The sequence below is a fragment of the Aythya ferina genome, assembly GCF_964211825.1.
Source record: "Aythya ferina genome assembly, chromosome: 21".
NCBI classification, from domain to species: domain Eukaryota; kingdom Metazoa; phylum Chordata; class Aves; order Anseriformes; family Anatidae; genus Aythya; species Aythya ferina.
Window position 1 is genome coordinate 2,591,614 of NC_140319.1, and position 18,326 is coordinate 2,609,939.

Sequence of the window (18,326 nt, forward strand, 5' to 3'; positions counted from 1 at the left end):
CCTGTTTGGCACCGAGGCCAAATCCAAAGCGGGATGGGGACGGCCTCGTGGCTGGGGCGCCCTGGGGTGCAGGACACCCCCACCCCAAAGCTGCTGGGCTTATCTGCTCATCGGTATACCTCAATAATGGGTTTTATTCCCAATTAACACCCCATTACCGTGTTAGTTAACAGAGCTGGAGAACCACGTTACGAGTCCCACGACCCGTTCGCAGCCCCCCCATCACCCCAGGGCCCTCCCTGCACCACATCAGCCCCCAATCTCTGCCTGGCACCGGCAGGTCGGCGAGGAATTACACCACAGAGAGCTCCTCCATACTTTAAAATAAGCTTTATTTAGATTTTTTATATTTTTTTTTATTTTTTTTTTTATATTTGCATCCATGCCTTCAAGGATTCTTCCCCACTCACGGGGGGAAAAAAGTTAAATCTAATGTTACCCATAATCCATATGCTATTTCTCGAAGTTCTCTTTTAAATAAATCATCCTCTTAGTCATTTTTTTTTATTTTTTTTTTAAGAATTATTTCCTAATTTACAAAAAAAAAAAAAAAAAAAAGCTGAAATGCAAAGGAAACTACTTGATAACAAGGAGATTGCTCGTCTGGTTTGTTGGTTGAGAGTTTAAATTAGAAAAATGCAAAGAGAGGGAAGAGAAAAAAAGAACAAAAACAAAACAAAACTACAAAAAAAAAGGACAAATGTATAAAAAATCTTTCTCTGCAGGGACAGAGGCCACCGGGCCCACCCCCAGCACCGCCGCGGCCCCCCCAGCATCATCACGTTAGGGGGAACGCGGAGCACGAGGGCGGCCGCAGGTCGGCTGTGGGATGTAAGCCAAAATATCCCCTTCGACACAGGGCGGGCGCTACCGAAATGAAGAAAAACAATACACGATCGCAGCGTTATTAAATAATCTTCATACATTTTTTAAGAGCTTCAAATGATATCGTTAAGCGTTAAAGCGTAAGGTACTTGCCGTAAGCAGAGCGCGGCGCGTGTTAGTGGTGTGTGTGGGGGGGGAAGCGGCTGCCGGTGGGGTGATTTTGGGGCGTTTTAAGCGGATTTCGGGGCGTGAGCTCCGTGGCCGTACCCAGCGCCCCGGCGACAATAATGCCCCAAAACCCAGTAATGCCCCAAAACCCAGACGCCGCCTGCCCCCGGCTCCGAGCTCGCGCCGCTTCCCCCCAGTTTTAATTCCAGCGAAGGGCGAGCACCCCAAATCCGGGAAAAACAAAGCAGGGAGAAGCCTTATTTCCCAGAAAACGTTGAGGTTGTGTTTTTTTTTTTTGTGTGTGTATTTTTTTTTTTTGTCTTTTTTTTTTCCAAGGCGTTAAGTGCTCTCGCAGCCGGGACGAGGATGCTCGCGGCCGTCCGACCGCGCCGGTCCCCGGTCCCCATCCACATCCTCCCGCCCGCGGGCAGCGCCCCAGGACAGTACAGTACAAAGAGCCCCTTCGTCCTCCCCCAGCCCTCCCCCACCAACATGGAAAAATATAAAACCCCCCCAAAATTTCTGCAATAATTTAGTTAGAATAGCTCCTCTCTGGGTTTGTGCAAATAAATTAAAACAACACAAGGAAAGGGAAAACACTTATTCCAGACCGGCAGGCGTTACGACGAGCCCGGGTGCTGCCTCCTCGGATTTTGGCCAGGGGGACGTCACAGCAAACGTGATTTTGGTGGCTTTTTTTTTCTTTTTCTTCCTTTCTTTTTTAAGGTCTCTTAAGACGGCGGGGTCCCCCTCTCCAAGGCGGGTTCCAGAGGCTCCGGAAAACAGCGGTTTCGGACAAGAGACGTCACAAGCACAAAGTGCACGAGATTCCCGTTATTTACAGACACGCAGCAGTCCTTCAAGTTTCAAGTTTCATCAAAAGAAGGAAGGGAGAAAACGAAAAAAATAAAAAAAAAATCCCAAAACGACAAAAAAAAACGAAGCGACGGACAAAGAAGGAAGAGTTACTGGAATGCAAAAATAAAATAACAACCCCCAAAAAAACATAAAATGGAATAAAAGGGGGAACAAAATTACAACACGACAGCAGGGGTATGCACACGCAGGGTTGGGGGGGATGCACAGCGGCGCTCGGGGTCACCAGTCCGCATCCTCCTCGATGTAGTAGTCGGGGGCCGTGCCGTCGAAGAGCCCGGGGTCGAGGGACTTGCGCTGCTTGCCCCGGGCAAAGACCCGCGAGATGGAGCCGAAGCCCATCTTCTCCTTCTTCTTTTTCCGTTTTTGGTCCTCCAGGTCTTCCAGAGACTGCAAAGGGAACAGGGTGTAGGGAAACGGGCGGTGAGCTGAGGGAAGGCAGCGCTGAGCTGGGATCTTTTTGGGGTTTGGTTCTGAGTTTGGTGCTGATCCCCCTGCCCGTGGCAAATTGGGTTTCTCTTTTAAGCCCTCTTTGGGCTTAAAGCAAGCTCTGGAGGTGCCAGCCCCCCTCCCTGCCCGGGCTGAGTAGTCCTGGTCCCCAGAAAGGTGCTGGTCCCAAGGAATAACGAGGTGCAGACCCCAAGAAGAGCTCCTGAAATGCTGCCTCTGAAGTCATGGGGAAATGTTGCTCCCCACCCCGAGGAATCGGCTTGCTAAGCAATCCTTGCTACACAGGGATGGCCAGAGCAAGGCTCTGCTTACAGCTCTTGTGTGAATATCCCAGCTTTTTGGGGTAAAATATCTAACAAACGGAGGCTGTGGTGGGCTCAGAGCACAGCTGGCACCTCAGCTGGATTTGGGGACAGATCACTGCAGTCTGGGACAGCCCAGACTTAACATTCCCAACATTTTTTTTTTAAATTATTATTTTTATTTTTTAAAACCCAAAGCACGCGGTGTGAAATTGCTGCCTCCAAGCACCCCCACCCCAACCACCCCCCAGCGCAGGGCTCCGGGGGTTTTTGGCACAGGGTTTTCGGTGCCCTACCTGTACAATGGGGTTGTGCAAGTTCTTCTGTACCGGTCCGGGGCTGTCCCCCTGCAGCAGAAGGGGACGGAGGGCATTGAAACAGCACGAACGCAGCAGGGGGACCCCGCAGGGACACCCCCCACCTGCTGCCCCCAAAAACTTACGTTGCAGAGCGAGTGCGTCCGATGCCGGGGCGAGTTGATGTCGCTCGGCGTGGACGAGCGGTCGCCTTCTGCCGCCGAGGCGTCGGAGATGATGGACGGCTGCCGGGAGTGGCAGGGGCTCACCCGAACCGCTGCGAGGCAAGGGGAGGCAGCAGGGGGTCAGCAGCACCCCCCCGGGTGGGAGGCAGAGCTCAGGCACGGATCTGCCTCTGCGCGACCTCCAGCTCCCCGTGCAAAAGCCCAGAGCTCACGTGAAAGCTGTCCCCTCGTGCAAAAACCCCAGCACCACCCGTGTGAAAGATCAGATCCCATTCCAAACCTCAGCATCCCCCCTGCAAAACCCCAGCGTGCCGTGCCAACCCTAAACCCAGGCACAACCTGAGCAGTCCCTATGCAAAGACCCAGATCCTATTCAAAACCCCTGCATGCCCTGTTGAAAACCCCAGCCCGCTGTCCAAAACTTAAACCTGTGCAAAACCCAGGTACCCTATGGGCAAAAACCCAGATGCTATTTGAAACCCCAGCATCCCCCGTGCAAAACCCTGGCCTGCTGTGCAAATCCCAAACATGTAAAAACCCAAACCCGTGCAAAACACAAACCTGTGCAAAACCCAAATCTGTGCAAAACCCAAACCCGTGGGAAACCTAAAGCTGTGCAAAACCCAAACCTGTGCAAAACCCAAACCTGTGCCAACCATGCAAACCCCAGCCCACTCTGCCAAACTCTGGATGCGACTGCCGATACTCATCTGGCGAGCAGATTTCCACCCTAACCAAGGCAGCCACGGCCGTGCAGGGCTCACCAGGCTGCTCCCGCTGCAGATTTCACCCCAAAACCCCCCGAATTTGAGTGCCCAGGTCTCGGGGTCTCACCTTGCCGGTCGGCTGAGTGCTGGGGGTGGGAGTGGTAGAGGGTCTGCTGGCTCTGCCGGATGGCGGCCGTCAGCGGCAGGTCGGCCTGCAGCACCCACTCCTGGTTGCCGTTCAGCACCGTCTCGCCCGGCATGGCCAAGGAGTGACGCTTGGGGACGTCCTTGGTCAGCGTGGCCAGGGACTGCTTGGCCTGGGGGAGGAAGAAAAATAGGGACGTCTCCTGGAGCTGCAGGAGCAGCAGCAACGCGCGGCGCAACACCCACCCTGCCCTTTGCAGGTGAACGGCCAAATCCCTGCAGCAAGGACCCCCAGCTCTTTTCCATCCATGTTTTTGATTTTTTTTTTCTGCTAGCATTGCCACAAAGCAGTGATTGCAGTCAATGCTACGTGCAATTGTCCCAGCGCTGGGGCCAACGTTTATCCCCGATACTCACGGTGGTCTGTAACACACCCCCCTGCAATACTGCAGCAAATGAAAATACGGCAGCAAATTCAAAAAATGAAAATACTGCAGCAAATCAAAACTCCCTGGGGTCTCCAAGCTCTTGAGCTGCTGAGCCAGGAGCCCACAGCAGTGCACGGAGCTGACCCTCGGATGCTTCTGCAGCTCGAGCTCACGGCCACGCCAGGGCACAGGCGGGTGATGTGGGAGCAGGGGCTGAGCTCACCATGGCCAGCTCGGCCTCCAGCTCCTTCATGCGGTTGTCTTTCAGGTCGAGCTGGGAGCGCAGGGCGCTGGCGTGGTCCGTCGCCTCCTTGGCTTGCCGCCGCAGCTCCCACTTCTCCCTCTCCAGCAGGTCCTTCTCCTTCGCCAGGGCTTTCACTGCGTCCTCGCTCTCCTGCAGCGAGCCGGGGAAGCCGTCAGGATGGGGGGACAGCCAAAAGAGACCCCCCCCAGCTCTCCCCGACAGGCATTAGCAACCCGGTGCCCCCAAACCAGATGCCCGCTCCACAAATCAGGATGCCTGCACCGTGCCCAAAAGCTGAAGACCTCCACCAGCGCCTCGACCCAACTACTTGCTTTCCCTGCAGTGCCCCTTCGCGTTGGGAATTGCACGGGATTTCTCACAGAAAGGGAAAAATGTCCCTCTGGCTCTCCCCGGCCTACCCCAAGCTGGCTGCGAGTGCTGCTCCTTTGGCACCAGCCTTCAAAAATAGCAAATTTCTCCCTTTGCATGGAAAAAAGCCCAGAATAGCCGCCCGAGCCGGGTTCCCACGCTCGCTCGCGCTGGTGGACAGCTCCAGGCAGGGAAACCACGAGCACAACAGGAAGCTGTGCCTACACCCCCCAGCTTTCTGTCCATAAAACATCCAGAAAAATGCTATTTATAATCGAGCAACGTGCTACGGTTTGTGCGGTCGACAAGCTCCTAACCTTATGGGCCCCATGTAAAGCATGTCCTCGGAAACGAGCTGCCTTAGGTTTTCAGCCAGCAGAAAAAGACTGAATAAAAGCAAAACCCACCCAAAAAAAACCCCAACTGAGCCTTCCAAGCCAGCTCAGCTAATTACAATCTCTGGCCTCATTCGTTTATCACCGATCAGCGATAAATCCTCCTCCCCTTCTTCACCATTCCCCTGCTGCAGGGGCTGGACTGCAGCAGGGGAGTTGCTCGCAAGGGGCCCAGCCCCATTTTGCTGCTTTTTTCCCCCAATACGATGAAAGAAAACCCAACGGCCTCACGCCGGCGCCCGGCCTCACTTTCCGGTGCTGCTCGTAGTTGCGGATGAAGTCGCGGAGCTGCTCCTCGCGGCTCTCCAGCGTGGCGTAGAGCTGCTGCATCTGGCTCACCAGGTCCGTCTTCTCGGCTTTCAAGCGCTTGCGGTCGGCTTTCATGGCTTGGGGGGAGAGAAAACGGGGGTAAAAAGCAGCCACTGGGGTAAAACAGCCACCGGGCTCCCCCCTCCAGCACCTCCGCTTCGCCAGGACCCAGCGGCGAAGCGGTGACCGCGGGGAGCGCCCCCAGCTCCCTCCCCACGTCTCGCCAAAACCCCTCTGCCTCGCCAAAAACAGAGGGTTTTGGAGGACCCCGTGCAACCCGAGGGCTGGTGAAGCACCCACCCCTGGCAGCCTGCTCTGCATGGGATGCGCCGAGCAGAGCGAATCCTTCGCACCCTGCCCCTACCAGCTCCTCCGACCCCAAAACGGAGTGGTTTGGGGCAGGGTGCTCATCGCCAGCTTTGCGGCCGCGGTAAATTCATGCCCAGGTCTGGCGTCGCATCATTTAGGAGCTGAAGGATGGCAGCAAAGTCCAGCTCTGCTTGAGAACCGCTCCCCAAAGTGCTCAAAAACTGCTGGGGCTGTGATCATTTTGGTGCTCCGTCCTTGCAGCACGTGCTCCAAACCCTGCCCCAAAAGCACCACGGGGCGCCCAGGAAAGATTTGGGAGCAAAACTGGTGCTGTGGTGTCAGGGTTTAGCCCAGAAAAATGCTTTTCCTGGCTAAATAAACCCAGGCGGCTGAATTGAGCAGCAAGGACTGAGATTTTTACCCATTTCTGTCTATTTTGATGGGTAAAAAAATGGGCACATTTCTACAAGGAGCAAGCAAACGTAAGGGGAAACCATTGGATGCATCGGGGGGAGCTGTGGGTGCCCGTCGTGCCCGGTGCCTCCTGCCCATGCCTCGGCACCGCGGCAGAAACCCAGGTTCCTGCTGCAGCCCCAGCCCCCCCCACCCCAAGGGCTGAGCCATCGGGCTGCGACACCGAGTGAAAAGCAATAAATAAAAAAAAAAAAGGCTCCGCGTGCCTTTCGGCCCTGAGAGAGCAGGAAGTTATTAAACACCCTTCGACCCTGCAGCGGTCATCGCCCTCGCTGCTTCGCAAGCAGGCGAGCTTTGCAAGGTGTCCTGTTGTATCAAAATAAAATAAAATAAACCCAAACAAACACAGAAGTCACCCAAAAAACAGCCAGAGGCTGCACGGGCACACGTGAAACACCAGCAAAATCCTCTCCGGGTGCCTTTGCAAGGAGGTGCTGCTTCTCCTTGAGTTTGCCCGCAGCCAAGGCTGCCGCAATCACGCTGCAGCCCCATCCCCACGCGTGGGTTTTTCTTGATTTACCCGACCCCACGAGCAGCATTTTCAGCCCCCAAAAATACGAAAGCTCCCCAGAGCAGGGCTGGCTTCTTCCCCGGGCAGGGCAATTCCCTCCAGCATCCCCCTCCAGCCTAACAGCGCTCCTCCGAGCAGCTTCGCTCCCATATTTGAGGGCTCAAAACTTCACAGAAACGGGCAATTTCCCCAAAACCAGGCAGGCAAAAGAAGGGGCTGGCGAGATGCCTGCAGACCGAACCCCTCTGGTTTCGAGCTCTTCACCACTCCACCACACCCATCCGTGTGTATTTCATTTTCTCAAGGAAAATGAGAGGCTCTTAGAAAAGCTGAAGTCAGATTTATACTTTCTGAAGCTGAAGGTGACAAAAGGCTCCCACTAAAATTAATTAACCGGCCGGTACCCACAGCACACAGCCTGCTTCCACTCCTGGGGGCACTCAGAGTCCTTAAAGGTTTATGGGAAACTCTTCAACTCCTGCACCCACCAACAAAACCAAGAAAACAATAAAAAACATTCAGAAGTATTAAGAGGAGACAAATACGTGGTCTCTCGAGGTTTGATATTCGCTGGGCAGAGCTAACCTGAAGCCCATGGCTGCTCGCCGTGGGTGTCCTGCTGCTCCTGCCCTGCCCCTCCAAAAGCAACGGGGAAAAGGAGTTGGAAAAGGTTTCTGGTTGAACACCTCTCTGCTGGGGTCTGCCAAGCTGCACCGGCACAGCGAGTGTGCCCGAGGACAGTCCCACACCCGTTTCAGATCGTATTTGAGAGATTTGCTAAAATAAACTCTTTTATTTTCCACTCACATTAGCACTGCTCGCCCTCCTCCAGAGCCGATGAGCTCCTAAGCTTAAAAAAAGATTTATCGGGCGTTTGAGAACTTCATTCCCAGCGCAGCTGATAGGAAATTAATCGAAAGAGGCAGGAGAAAAATAGAAAGTTATGCAAAAGCCAGCCGGGCTGCCAGCAGCTCCGTACCTCCTCGGCAAACGAGCCCGGCTCATTACGCAGGGTGGCCCCAAGGGGATCGATTGGGCTTTCACAACACATCCCCTGGTCGTGCAGGCATCACATTTTTGTGCAGAGCCCATCCAGCCAAAAATCCCACCCCCTTCACCCTCTGAGTGCAGCTTGGTGCCTGCAGCTTGTCCCTCTGATGCCCAACCTGCCCGGCACGGCACGGCCAAAATTGACGCGGCTGCGATGGTGCCGCCACCCTGCGGGTCCCTTTCTGGCCTCTTTGGGATGGAAATTAGCCAACGCCTGCTAAAAAGAGACATTTCCCCTCCTAAAATGATGGTTGGTAATAAATAGCGCCTTCCCTTTCAACGTTAAAATTCTGATCTTGGATGGAGAGACGACGAGCCGGGTGGTGGTGGCATCACCTCGCCCAGGTTTGCTTGGGGAGTCTTCAGCTGATAATTTGGGTTTGGTACCTCGGGAACGTGATAACGGAGGAAAAAATGAGCAGCCCTGCACAGGAGGGACACGCAACGCCATCCTGTCGCGTTAACATTCACTTCATTTCTCCTGTTTCCCCATCCCGACCGTGAAATTCAATGTTGTCACCGTGACCAAGCCATAAAATCAGGCAACCCCGCGCAGGGCTGGCAGCGCCGCCCCTCGCTCCGGAATGAAATTTGGGCTCACAGCACCTCCAGGGACCCCGTCCCCAATTTCTTTGCTACCTCTCCGAAAGAGCACACAGAGGGGTTTTGCAGCAGCTCTGTGCCACCAGGGGACAGGGCTCGGAGCCACCAGCACGGGACGGAGGCCACCAGGCTGAGAACCCCCCGTGGAGGGGACACTGTGCCGGGTTTGTGCCGGTTCATGTTGCTGGAGGAGGAGAGGAGGACGTGACGCAGCACGAGAGGATTTCTTCTTGGACATTGGAGAAAAAAAAAAAAAGGTGCAAGTGATGGAATTAGCCCAGAGGAAGGAGCGATAAAACAAAACCCCGGTCCGAGCCGCTCCAGCACATCCTGTGCCACGTCAGACCCAGCCCGTCCTGCGCCGGGGCGCTATAAATACAGATGTGCTCCCTGCAGGAAGGGCTCGGTGCTGGGGGGACGCGTCTCAGCACCAAGGTGGCTTCATCCAGTCCTCTCCATGGCGAAACCAAACCCTTGTGGAGACGCTGGAGGGCTGCATGAGGCTGGAGCCTCCCCTTCCCTCCTGCCGCCTGCCCGGCACTTCCCGGCGCGCCGCCAGCCGCCGGCACGGATTTCCCTATCGCTTCCCCAGCACTTCCCTGCTAGTGACGTGGCCACCCGGGAGGAGGCTGTGGCCTCAGAGGCCCTCTGCCTGGATCCTGAGCCACGGAGAAGCCTGGAGAGGTTTGCAGCAGCTCCTGAACCCGCAGCCATCGGTTCCCCAGTCGGCGACGCCGGCGGATGCATTTTTTTTGGAGTTTCTGCCCTTTTTTTCCCTTCCATTTCTCGCCGTGTTTCTCTCCACGGGAAGGAAATCAAGTTTCTGCTCAGCTCGTGGGGACGGATCCAGCACCAGCGGCTTCTCCAAGCGAGGGGGAAGCCTTCCAGTGTGTGAGGGGAGGGAAGCAGCAGTGGTTTAAAACCACTTCTTGTTCCACCGCCGAGTCCTCCCCATCCCACCCATCCCACCTGCAGGAAGTCCTGGAAACAAATCCCAGCAGGCCAGTAAAAGCCCAATAAAAATATATATATATTCCTTAAACACCCCTGATTCTCAAGCCAATCTCATCTTTTTTTCTGCACTGTCCTCTGCAGAAGCGTGTACAACCCTCTTAAATGACTTTTTTTTTTCTTTTTTTTCCAAACAGTCTTGAATCCATCCTGCTTTTGCATATTTTTGCATTTATCAGCACTTCTGCCTGGACCGAGGCTCCTCTAATGAAGATTTTTTTCCCCGAGTGTGGTGTTCGAAACCCAGAGCATTTCCTGCTGCTGGAGACTGAGCCAGCAGAGTGGGGGAAAGCTCCTTGCTCACGCACACCCGGCAGCACTTCGCATTTTTGTTTTTTTGTGCAGAACTATCAGTCCTCCAAGACTTCAGATTTCTCTGCCCTGACACCTGATTGTGCATGGACAGTGGAAAAAAACCTGCCTGGTCAAACAGCAAGAAACATCTCCAAGCCCCATAACAGGGCAGAAAATTCTAAAGAGGTCCGATTCGTTTATTTGCACATCCCCAAAGAGCAAAGTCGCTAGAAAGCAGAGGGACCAAGGGTGATTCCCAGCCCCTCAAATCCCACTCCCAGCCCCAGCCCCGTGCAGTGCCCCCACCCTGGGTACCCCATCACCCTGCCTGTACTCCTTTCCAGTTTATTCAGCAGGAAGAGGATTTCTTGGGAGGAAAACCTGCGCCGTGAGGTTTTGCCCTGCACAACCCATCACCGGGGCGTGCAATGAGTTATCCCTGCGGGAGGACGCACGAAGCACGCGTGCATCACCAGGAGCCCTGCTGCTCCCCTCCTAAAGGGTCCAAGGACCTCAAATCTGACCCAAGCCCATCCCGCAACATTTTCCAGCTGCATTTCAGCTTGGTTTTCCTCTACATTTAGCAGCAGAGCTTTGCAATGCCACGAGCGCTGCGTGCTCCCTATTCCCCAACCCGCTGCCCTCGCCAGTGGGGCAGCGCGAGGATGCTCAGGGAGCACCCCTTGTATCCAACACCCCCCCTTGCACCACCTCACCCAAACACCAGGGATGCCTTCTCCTTTCCTCATTAACTAACTCGTGGTGATGCTCTGGGGTTCCACGACATCTGGAAAAAAGCCCCATTGGGGCAGCCCTTACCCTGCAGAGCCTCCTTGGCGCGCGCCAGCTCCTGCTCCTTCTGTGCCAGCTGCACCTTGAGCTCGGTGGCCGAGAGCACCTCGGGGGACTTGGTGCCGTGCGTCTCCTCCAGGTCTTTCGACAGCATCTCCTTCATTTGCCGGAGCAGGTGGACCTCCTCCTGCAGCTGGGCCACCTCTTCTCGCAGCAGCGCTGGGGGAGAGGGAAAACAACGCCGGCACGTCAGCACCGCCTGCTCAGGACCCAGTCACGGGTAACAGCAACAAGTCACACTACACAGCAATAAACAGCAGCACAGAGTGGGAAATAAGTTACTTAACAAGAGGTCAGAGGATGATTTAGGTTGGAAAAGACCTCCGAGATCATCAGTCCAACCGTCCAAGCAACAATAAATAGTAAGAAAAATCGAGAAGTTTTTCCCCAACCAAACCGCCTGAAAAACCTGAAATCCAGGTAATTCCCGAGGTGCACCAAAATGTTCAGAGCACAGGAGCAGGAGCCACTGGAGCTGCTGTCTCACAGGGACAGGTGCTTGGGTGGCCAAGGAGCTCTGCAGCATTGCCCTGTGCTCGGGATGCATTTAGGAAAACCCAGCACCTGCTCTGGGGCTGGGTAGGTGAAGACGCTGCTTCCACGCGATGCTCCCCAGATTTACACCCAGCAAAGCAGCTGCTCTTGTGAGCTCCTCAGCATGCCCCAGCCCACATTCAGGTGCTTTTCTCTGTACCCACAGCCCCCTTTTCCCCTTCCCATCCTCTCCCTGGCCCACTGGAGCCAGACATTGCCATCCAAACCCATTCGCTTCGAGCACACGAGCAGCCTGCCTGTGCTTTTCCTCGTCCTGTTGCTCCACCACCTTCTTTGAAAAAGAAAATTAACTTGATTTGTCCCTCCACATAAGCAAAAAAAACTCCCCTGGGTGAACCAACTACCAGCAATAGCGTAAATGGCCATTTCTGCCTGTTAGCGTGCTTGGGGCCGGTGCTTCTGAATAACTGCACCGTGGCTCCCCAAACCATGGCAGCAGCCTGAAACCCAAAGCCAGTGCTAAAAAGAAACCCCAGCATGCATGTTACAGGTCCTGGGGAAAAAAAAAAGAATTAGAGTATAAATATTATATATATATAAATATAAAAACTTGTATCAATCTAAAAAAAATAAATTGATGTTCTCTCTGCACTCAGCTGTGTTTCGGTCCTTTCCATGCCACCTCTCAGCCACTCTGGCACAAAATCTATTTATTTTATTATTATTATTTTTTTTAGTTTATTTCTAGAAGAAATGCACTAAGTGACCCCTACCTGTGTGGCTGCTTCCCACCCTCCTGAAAGGTGGAGGAAAAACTGGAGGAAAAACCCAAATTGCCCAGGGCCAGGGCTGGGGTGAGCCCCTGGGACTGCTGCACCCCGATGTGGTGCCCGGGTCCCTTCGGTGCCCGAGCCAGCAGCTGCTCTGGAAAGGCATAAAATCTGGTTTGCATACTTGAAATGCTTCCCTTATGAAAACAGGCAAGGCCTCGTTCTGTAAATTATTTAGCAATAAAGTCACTAACGAGGAACATTCGAGCTCCGGGCTGGGGATTTCATTAAAGTCCAAAGTGCTTTCTTGAAATCCTTGCAAAAAGCTTGAATAAATACGCGTCCGAGGAGCTTGGCTCAGCTCTGCCCATGTTCCCGTTTCCCAGGGGGCCGGAGAAATCCTGAGTTTTGGCCTCCGGCGTGCAGGAAACCGGGGAAAACGCGAGGGGCAGGGCCCGGACTGGGGGCGCGCAGGGTGTGCTCCAGGGGTGTGTTTCTGAGCCCGTGCCACCGAGCGCCTTCGTTGCACGTCGGCGGGCGAGGACAGGCACGGAGGGGACAGGACACAGGAGCAGGATGCACGTGGGTGCTGGTGAGGATCTGCAGCAAGTCGCTCGCCTCCCCAAAATCCCCCCAGAGTCCCATTTTGCTTGCACAACCAACCCTGCAGCCTTGCCACCCTGGGCACGAGGCTCGCTCAGGCAACCCCACAAACCCACCGATCGCCTTTAATTCCTTTTTTCCCTCCCCTGATTAATTTTCACCTTCGGTTTGGCTTTTTTCTTGTCCTGGGAGCCACGGTTGGCAGTTCCCTGGCAAATGATTAACCGCAGAGCAGGGCGCGCAGGGCAGGGCAGGGAGCGCACCGCGGCCACCTTGGGTCCCCCCCCGCGCCGTAATTCCCAACTCGGGTTGCTTTGGTGCCCAAGACATCCTCACGCAACCACAGCCCCGCAGACAGAGGTGAAAACTTTTGCAGAAATTCAAGTTAAGACCCACAACCAGCTGCAGGGCCAACGAGTGCAACAAATGCATGAGACCAAACCCGTGGAGCACACGTGGGCTTCACCGAGCTGCTCTCATGCACGCCGCGTAACTTCCCTTGCTTTTTGATTTTATTTGGAAGCTATTTTATTGATTTTCTAACTTTTTTTAAGACTTTAAAAAATATATTTTACTGTTAAAGAGCTGATTTTTCTACTGAGCTTGGATTGGTTTGAGGGAACGAGCCTGAACCGCGGTGAGGACGTTTCACGACAGACACCAGCTCTGTATTACTAATATATATCCACAGGGAGAAGCACAGCCCAAAAATCCATGTTTCGAGGGGAAAAATCCCAACATCTCGCTCTGCTCAAACAGCACCAGACACGCCAGGAGCTGCTCCAACCCCTGGAGAAGTTTTGTCCTCCTCCCTGCCTCTGGGGGATGCCTCTGCTGCTGAAGCCAGAGACGGGTTTAAAGGCAATAACCCACCACACTGATCCCAGAAAGGTTTTTAAAGGTTTTTTTTTGGGGAAAGAAGCCGGAATTTCATGTAGGGAACGTGGGCTATAGCATGCCCTCCTCTCATCAAGTCTCCTTAGGAAAATGCTTAAGGAAAAAAATATAGAGTGCACTAAGAGAGTGACTGGATGTGAGGGATGCTGCAGCTCGGGGTTAGGAGAGGACAAAGCAGGACCTTGAGGCCTCAGCACCTAAAGCAACACCCTGGGCCCCAAAAGGTGCCGCTTCCCGGCAGTGCTGAGTGACCTCCTTGGGAAATCCCAGTAACAGGGAAAATAAGGCCAATTATTGGGAACCTCGACTCAGCCCCTATACCCCTGCAGCCCTGGGAGGATTCTGGAATTGTGCAAAAATGACCTAAAAAAACAAAATCCACAGCTCCAGCCCCAGCCCCGCCACTGCTAGCGCAAAGCTGTGGTTGCTCTTTTAACCCAAACCCGCTCATATTCAACCCAAAGGTGCTTGGGTTTTGGTGGTGGGACTCGCAGCGACACTCACCTCCTCGCAGCATCTGCAAGGTGGATTTGGGGTGGCGGCAGCCCCCAGGCACAAATCCCACCCCTTGCAAAACACCCCACGCAAAAAGCTGCCACAACGCACTTTCCTCTGCCTTTTTTCTCATTTTTTGCCTTCTCCTTCTTTTGCTTTCAGCCTTTTTTTTTTTTTAATTTTTTGGGGTGGTTTTGTGCCCTGCCTCCTAACGGGGCGCTGCAGTAACCGGCGGGAGCTCCCCTCCTCCAGCCCCGCCGCTTTCAGAGCTGCCACAAACGGGCAGCTTGTGAAATTAATGCAATTTAGACATTTCCCAGCCTAATTGATGAAAACTACCATTCACACCGAAATAATTGCCTGTTAATTATATTTTAGTTGATAGCATTAAACTTCCATGACACTGCCGGATCCTACATCCTTTATGCTTTGAGCACTGATTAGCGTTAACAGACAATGTAAATAATAGATTTTTTTTTTCCTTGAATTATTATTACTTTTTCTAATTTTTCGAAGCAACTGCAGCGAATACCTCCGCACAGCATTCGGAGCTGAGCTTTCCCCTCCAGCTCCTGCAAATCCCATCTCTGGCTGCTCTGGAGCGGATCCCCAGGCCAGGGAACCTTTTCCTGGCCCCGTACCAGGCACCAATTTCAGAACATCCACTTAAAAGATTTTTTTCCCCATGTAACTCAGCCGACACCACCGCTACACACACGCCTTTGCCATCAGAGGGCATCTATTAAAAAGGACTGCAATGGGTTTTCTTGCAGCGGGGTTTACGGTGGCGCGGTTCCTACCACGGGCGGGAGCTGCTTTTTTGCCATTTTTGCCATTTTCACCATTTTTCACCCTCAGGCCCATGCCCACGGAGGGCACAGGGCGAAACTCAGCCCCTCCTGCCACCCGCACAGCCCTGGCCCAGGGGTTTTATATTTGTGTGTGTATATAATAAACTTATAAAAACACCTCTCCATATAGACACACACATCTGTTTCCTAGGACACAGGGATCACAGGCTAAAGAGCAATATTAGACAAAAAATTAGGATTTAAGCCCCAACCAAGCACCCCACCAGTCCGGAGAGCTGAGCAGCTCTGCTTTGGAGCTGCATTTTTGGGTACCTGAGCCAGGTTCACCCCAAACCCTCCAAGCACCACAGGGACCGGCAGCGTTCCCCCTCTCGGTGCATCCCAACGGGCAGTAAATTGGGGGAGAACCTACCCACGGAGTTAACAGGTACCCCTAAACCTCCCCAAAATACATTTGTCAGGGGGAGCAGGAGGCTGAGCGCCTCGGGACGAGCTGAAATCCCGACACACACAGGGCTGGGAGGGGAAGGCGGGGGGGTTTGGGGGCAGCGGGGCCGTGACCTCGGTGGCACCGCGGTGACACCCTGTAAGCGTCCGCGCGCCCCGCAGGGCGTGCATGCGGGCGGCTTTTTGTTCCTTCCGCCCGTGGAAAAAAATGAAGAACAAAACATATTTTTGAAAAAAAATTATTAAAAAAAAATGAAGTTAAAAGTAAGTTGGAGCTCCTCCCTCCTGCCCCCTTACCCACGGGGGCCAGGCCGGGACGCATCCTGCCCCGCGCGTCCCCGCCGCCCGCTGCCGCCGTCCCTCGCCGTGGCCGTGGAGATGCGCCGGGGGCCACCGCCGCTGCCCGCTCCTCCTGCTCCGACTTCATGGCGCCCGCTGCCCCGTCGCCACCGCCGCCGCCACCGCCTCCCCGCCGCGGCTCCCGGCCCTGATGTCACGCCGGAGGAGTGGCCTGGCCCGGGAGTGAACCGCCAGGAACCGAAAGGCGGCGGAAACAATCCCCGCAGCCGGCCGGCCTGGGGAAACTGAGGCACGTGGAGGCAGCGCCTTCCTCGCCTCCACACCCCGTGCCACCCCGCTGTGACCCCGTGTCCTTCATGCACCCCAAAAGTGGAGCTTCTCCCTCTGCTCGCCCACATTCCCGGAGGGATGCGGGGCAGGTAGAGGCACCCCGGGGTGCTCCCGGTGCCCGGCTCCTCGCTGCAGGTTGGGAATGTTTTGGGGACAGCGCTGCTGCACGCGGCGCCCTTCCCTTGGCTCTGCCAAAAAATTGCACAAAGGCTGCAAAAGAAACCTGGCTGCGGGGAAACCGAGGCACAACCCCGAGGGGCAGCCTCGTGATGGGTGCGAGTGGTCGGACAAAAAACGCTCGGACCACGGGGGTGAAAGGCAGCCGGGACCCCCCCCGGGGGCTGCATTTCCCCGGCCATTTGATGCCGTGTGAAGCCAGCAGTGCGAGGACAAGCGGGCGCTGCCGGCAGGTGACAGTGGAAGGAGCAAGGTGCAGGGGGATGTCCCCAGGCCAGGGTGTGTCCCGAGTCCCCGAGCACCCAGGAGCGGGTGCTCCACACCCAGGGAGCCTGTGAGTAAGCCAGGAGGAAGGTTCGGGCTCAGCCAAGCCCCGTTCCTCACCCGCAGTGCTTCGAGCGATGCCACCAGTGGGAAATGGCACGAAACCGGGCACAAGCTGGCAGCTTGGGCTCAATTTCTCTCGGAGAGGCTGCTTCAAATCTAAGCTCAGCCCAGGAACACGGTGCAGGGGCTGCAGGACACTGGATGGCATCCCCTGCACGCGGCCACCCTGTGGGCATTCCCTCCTTGCCCTGCCACGACCCTGCAGCTGGCAAGGCGATGGGAAACCCAAAGCCAAACCTCGCCGAGTGAAAAGTTTCTGCAGAGATCCCCCCTGTGTGGCTGCGGGGTGCTGCTGCTTTCACTGCATCCCCGTCTCCCTGGGCAGCTGCTGCAGGAGGGGAGGAAGCAGCAGCCGGAGGCTGGATTTTTGTCCATTGAGTCACTTCCCGCAGATTCCAGGCGAGGGGCCGGGCTCTTTCTCCCCATGTCCAGCGGGGAAAAATCGCTGCGTGCCCTGTGCGACCTCCACGGGCCCCGTGCCTCCAGCCTCCAACCTCCAGGAGCCTCCAGCCTCCACGTGCCCCGTGCCCCCAGCTTTCCCAGTTGGAGGTCCACCAGTGTTCGAGCCGTGCCGGGGTGCAGGAGCAAGCCACCCTTGGGAGACCACCACCACATCTCCCAATTCCTTCAAGGCTAAACCAAATTCCCCCTCTTTCCCCCCAAAAAAAAACACCTCCAACAGAAGCAGGGGCAACAAGCTGGGGTCACAAAGTGCTTCAAGGCCAGCACCGGCACCCCAAAAAGCGCTGATCTCACCGAAACACCCGACAGCAGCTGGTGGATAATGAAACCCAGGCTCAGCATGTGGATCTAGGTAGGGCTGGCACGGGAAAACCCAGCTCCGGTTTCGGTTTCTCTTCCCGTTGGATTACGCCGTCATAAAAAAATGCATCGAGGAGATGTTGCAAAACAGAGCAGCTTTCTCTTTTTTTTTTTTTTTTTTTTTTCCTGGCAGCTTTTAGCCAAGACTTCAATAATCAATAAATGTTCATTTTCCCCTTCTTAAAAATAACATCATCCAGGGAGGACAAATGGGTGCTGACTCCCAAGGATGCTCTGATTTGGTGCCTCAAAGTTTGATTTCCTCAATTCATCACACTTTTTTCTTTTCGTTTTTCCTTTTTTTTTTATCATCAGAATGATGGTTGCTGTCACAGAATTTTATGCCTAACGACTTCTGGCGTCCTTAGGATGTTTTCATTCAGATGCTAAAACGCTGTAATGAGAGCGAGATAATGGCCCGCAAAAATAAAATGATACAGATCAAAATAGACGGGATTTGGTTAAAAAAAAAAAAGAAAACAAATAGAAATTATCCATCCTAATTAGCAATCAGACAGTAAGCAGGGGGAAAAAAATAAAAATGATGCATTCTTGGGAATTTATCTTGCATGTTTTTTGAGCCATGGATGTGGGCAGGACGTCACCGCCCCACGGGGACACACGGTGCTGCATCAGCATGCTGCGTTTGTGCTTGGCACTCACTTTGGGGCAACTCTATCGAGTTTTCAGTATTTGCTTCAATGGAGATTTTTACCAAAATGTGGCCTCCAGACTGGCAAAAAGTTCATCCCAGCTTTGCAACAAACTTTGCGCCAGCTGCAGGGAGCGAAACGCAGGTTCTCCGGCAGCCCTGAAGCCCTCGGAATCGGTATTTTCCTTTTAAAAATAAATGCTGGGGGGGGGGGAAAGCACACTTAACATAGATTCAGCGTTATTCTGGGCTTTCCATTATTCATCAAACCTTGCCCTGCGCCGTGCTGCAGCACATACATTTCCATACGTGATGACAACGAAATCGCACGGCTCCT

General features: G+C 54.4%; 1 protein-coding gene across 3 annotated transcripts in view; it reads right to left on the reverse strand.

Annotated features, from left to right (window-relative positions):
- Window positions 1-308: 308 nt before the first annotated feature.
- The window catches only part of KAZN (kazrin, periplakin interacting protein), a 182,065-nt gene continuing 164,047 nt past the window's right edge, over window positions 309-18,326 (reverse strand). For 2 of the 3 annotated variants that reach the window (XM_084495195.1, XM_084495196.1), the window contains exons 4-10: window positions 10,770-10,961; window positions 5,639-5,775; window positions 4,605-4,775; window positions 3,937-4,126; window positions 3,064-3,194; window positions 2,918-2,968; window positions 309-2,259 (exon numbers count right to left, since the gene is read on the reverse strand). In XM_084495195.1, coding sequence (XP_084351321.1) covers window positions 2,092-2,259; window positions 2,918-2,968; window positions 3,064-3,194; window positions 3,937-4,126; window positions 4,605-4,775; window positions 5,639-5,775; window positions 10,770-10,961 — 1,040 coding nt within the window. In that variant the 3' untranslated portion in view covers window positions 309-2,091. Of the gene's footprint in view, window positions 2,260-2,917; window positions 2,969-3,063; window positions 3,195-3,936; window positions 4,127-4,604; window positions 4,776-5,638; window positions 5,776-10,769; window positions 10,962-15,618; window positions 15,760-18,326 lie in introns of those variants that run through there. The other variant, XM_084495197.1, reaches the window with a different exon arrangement.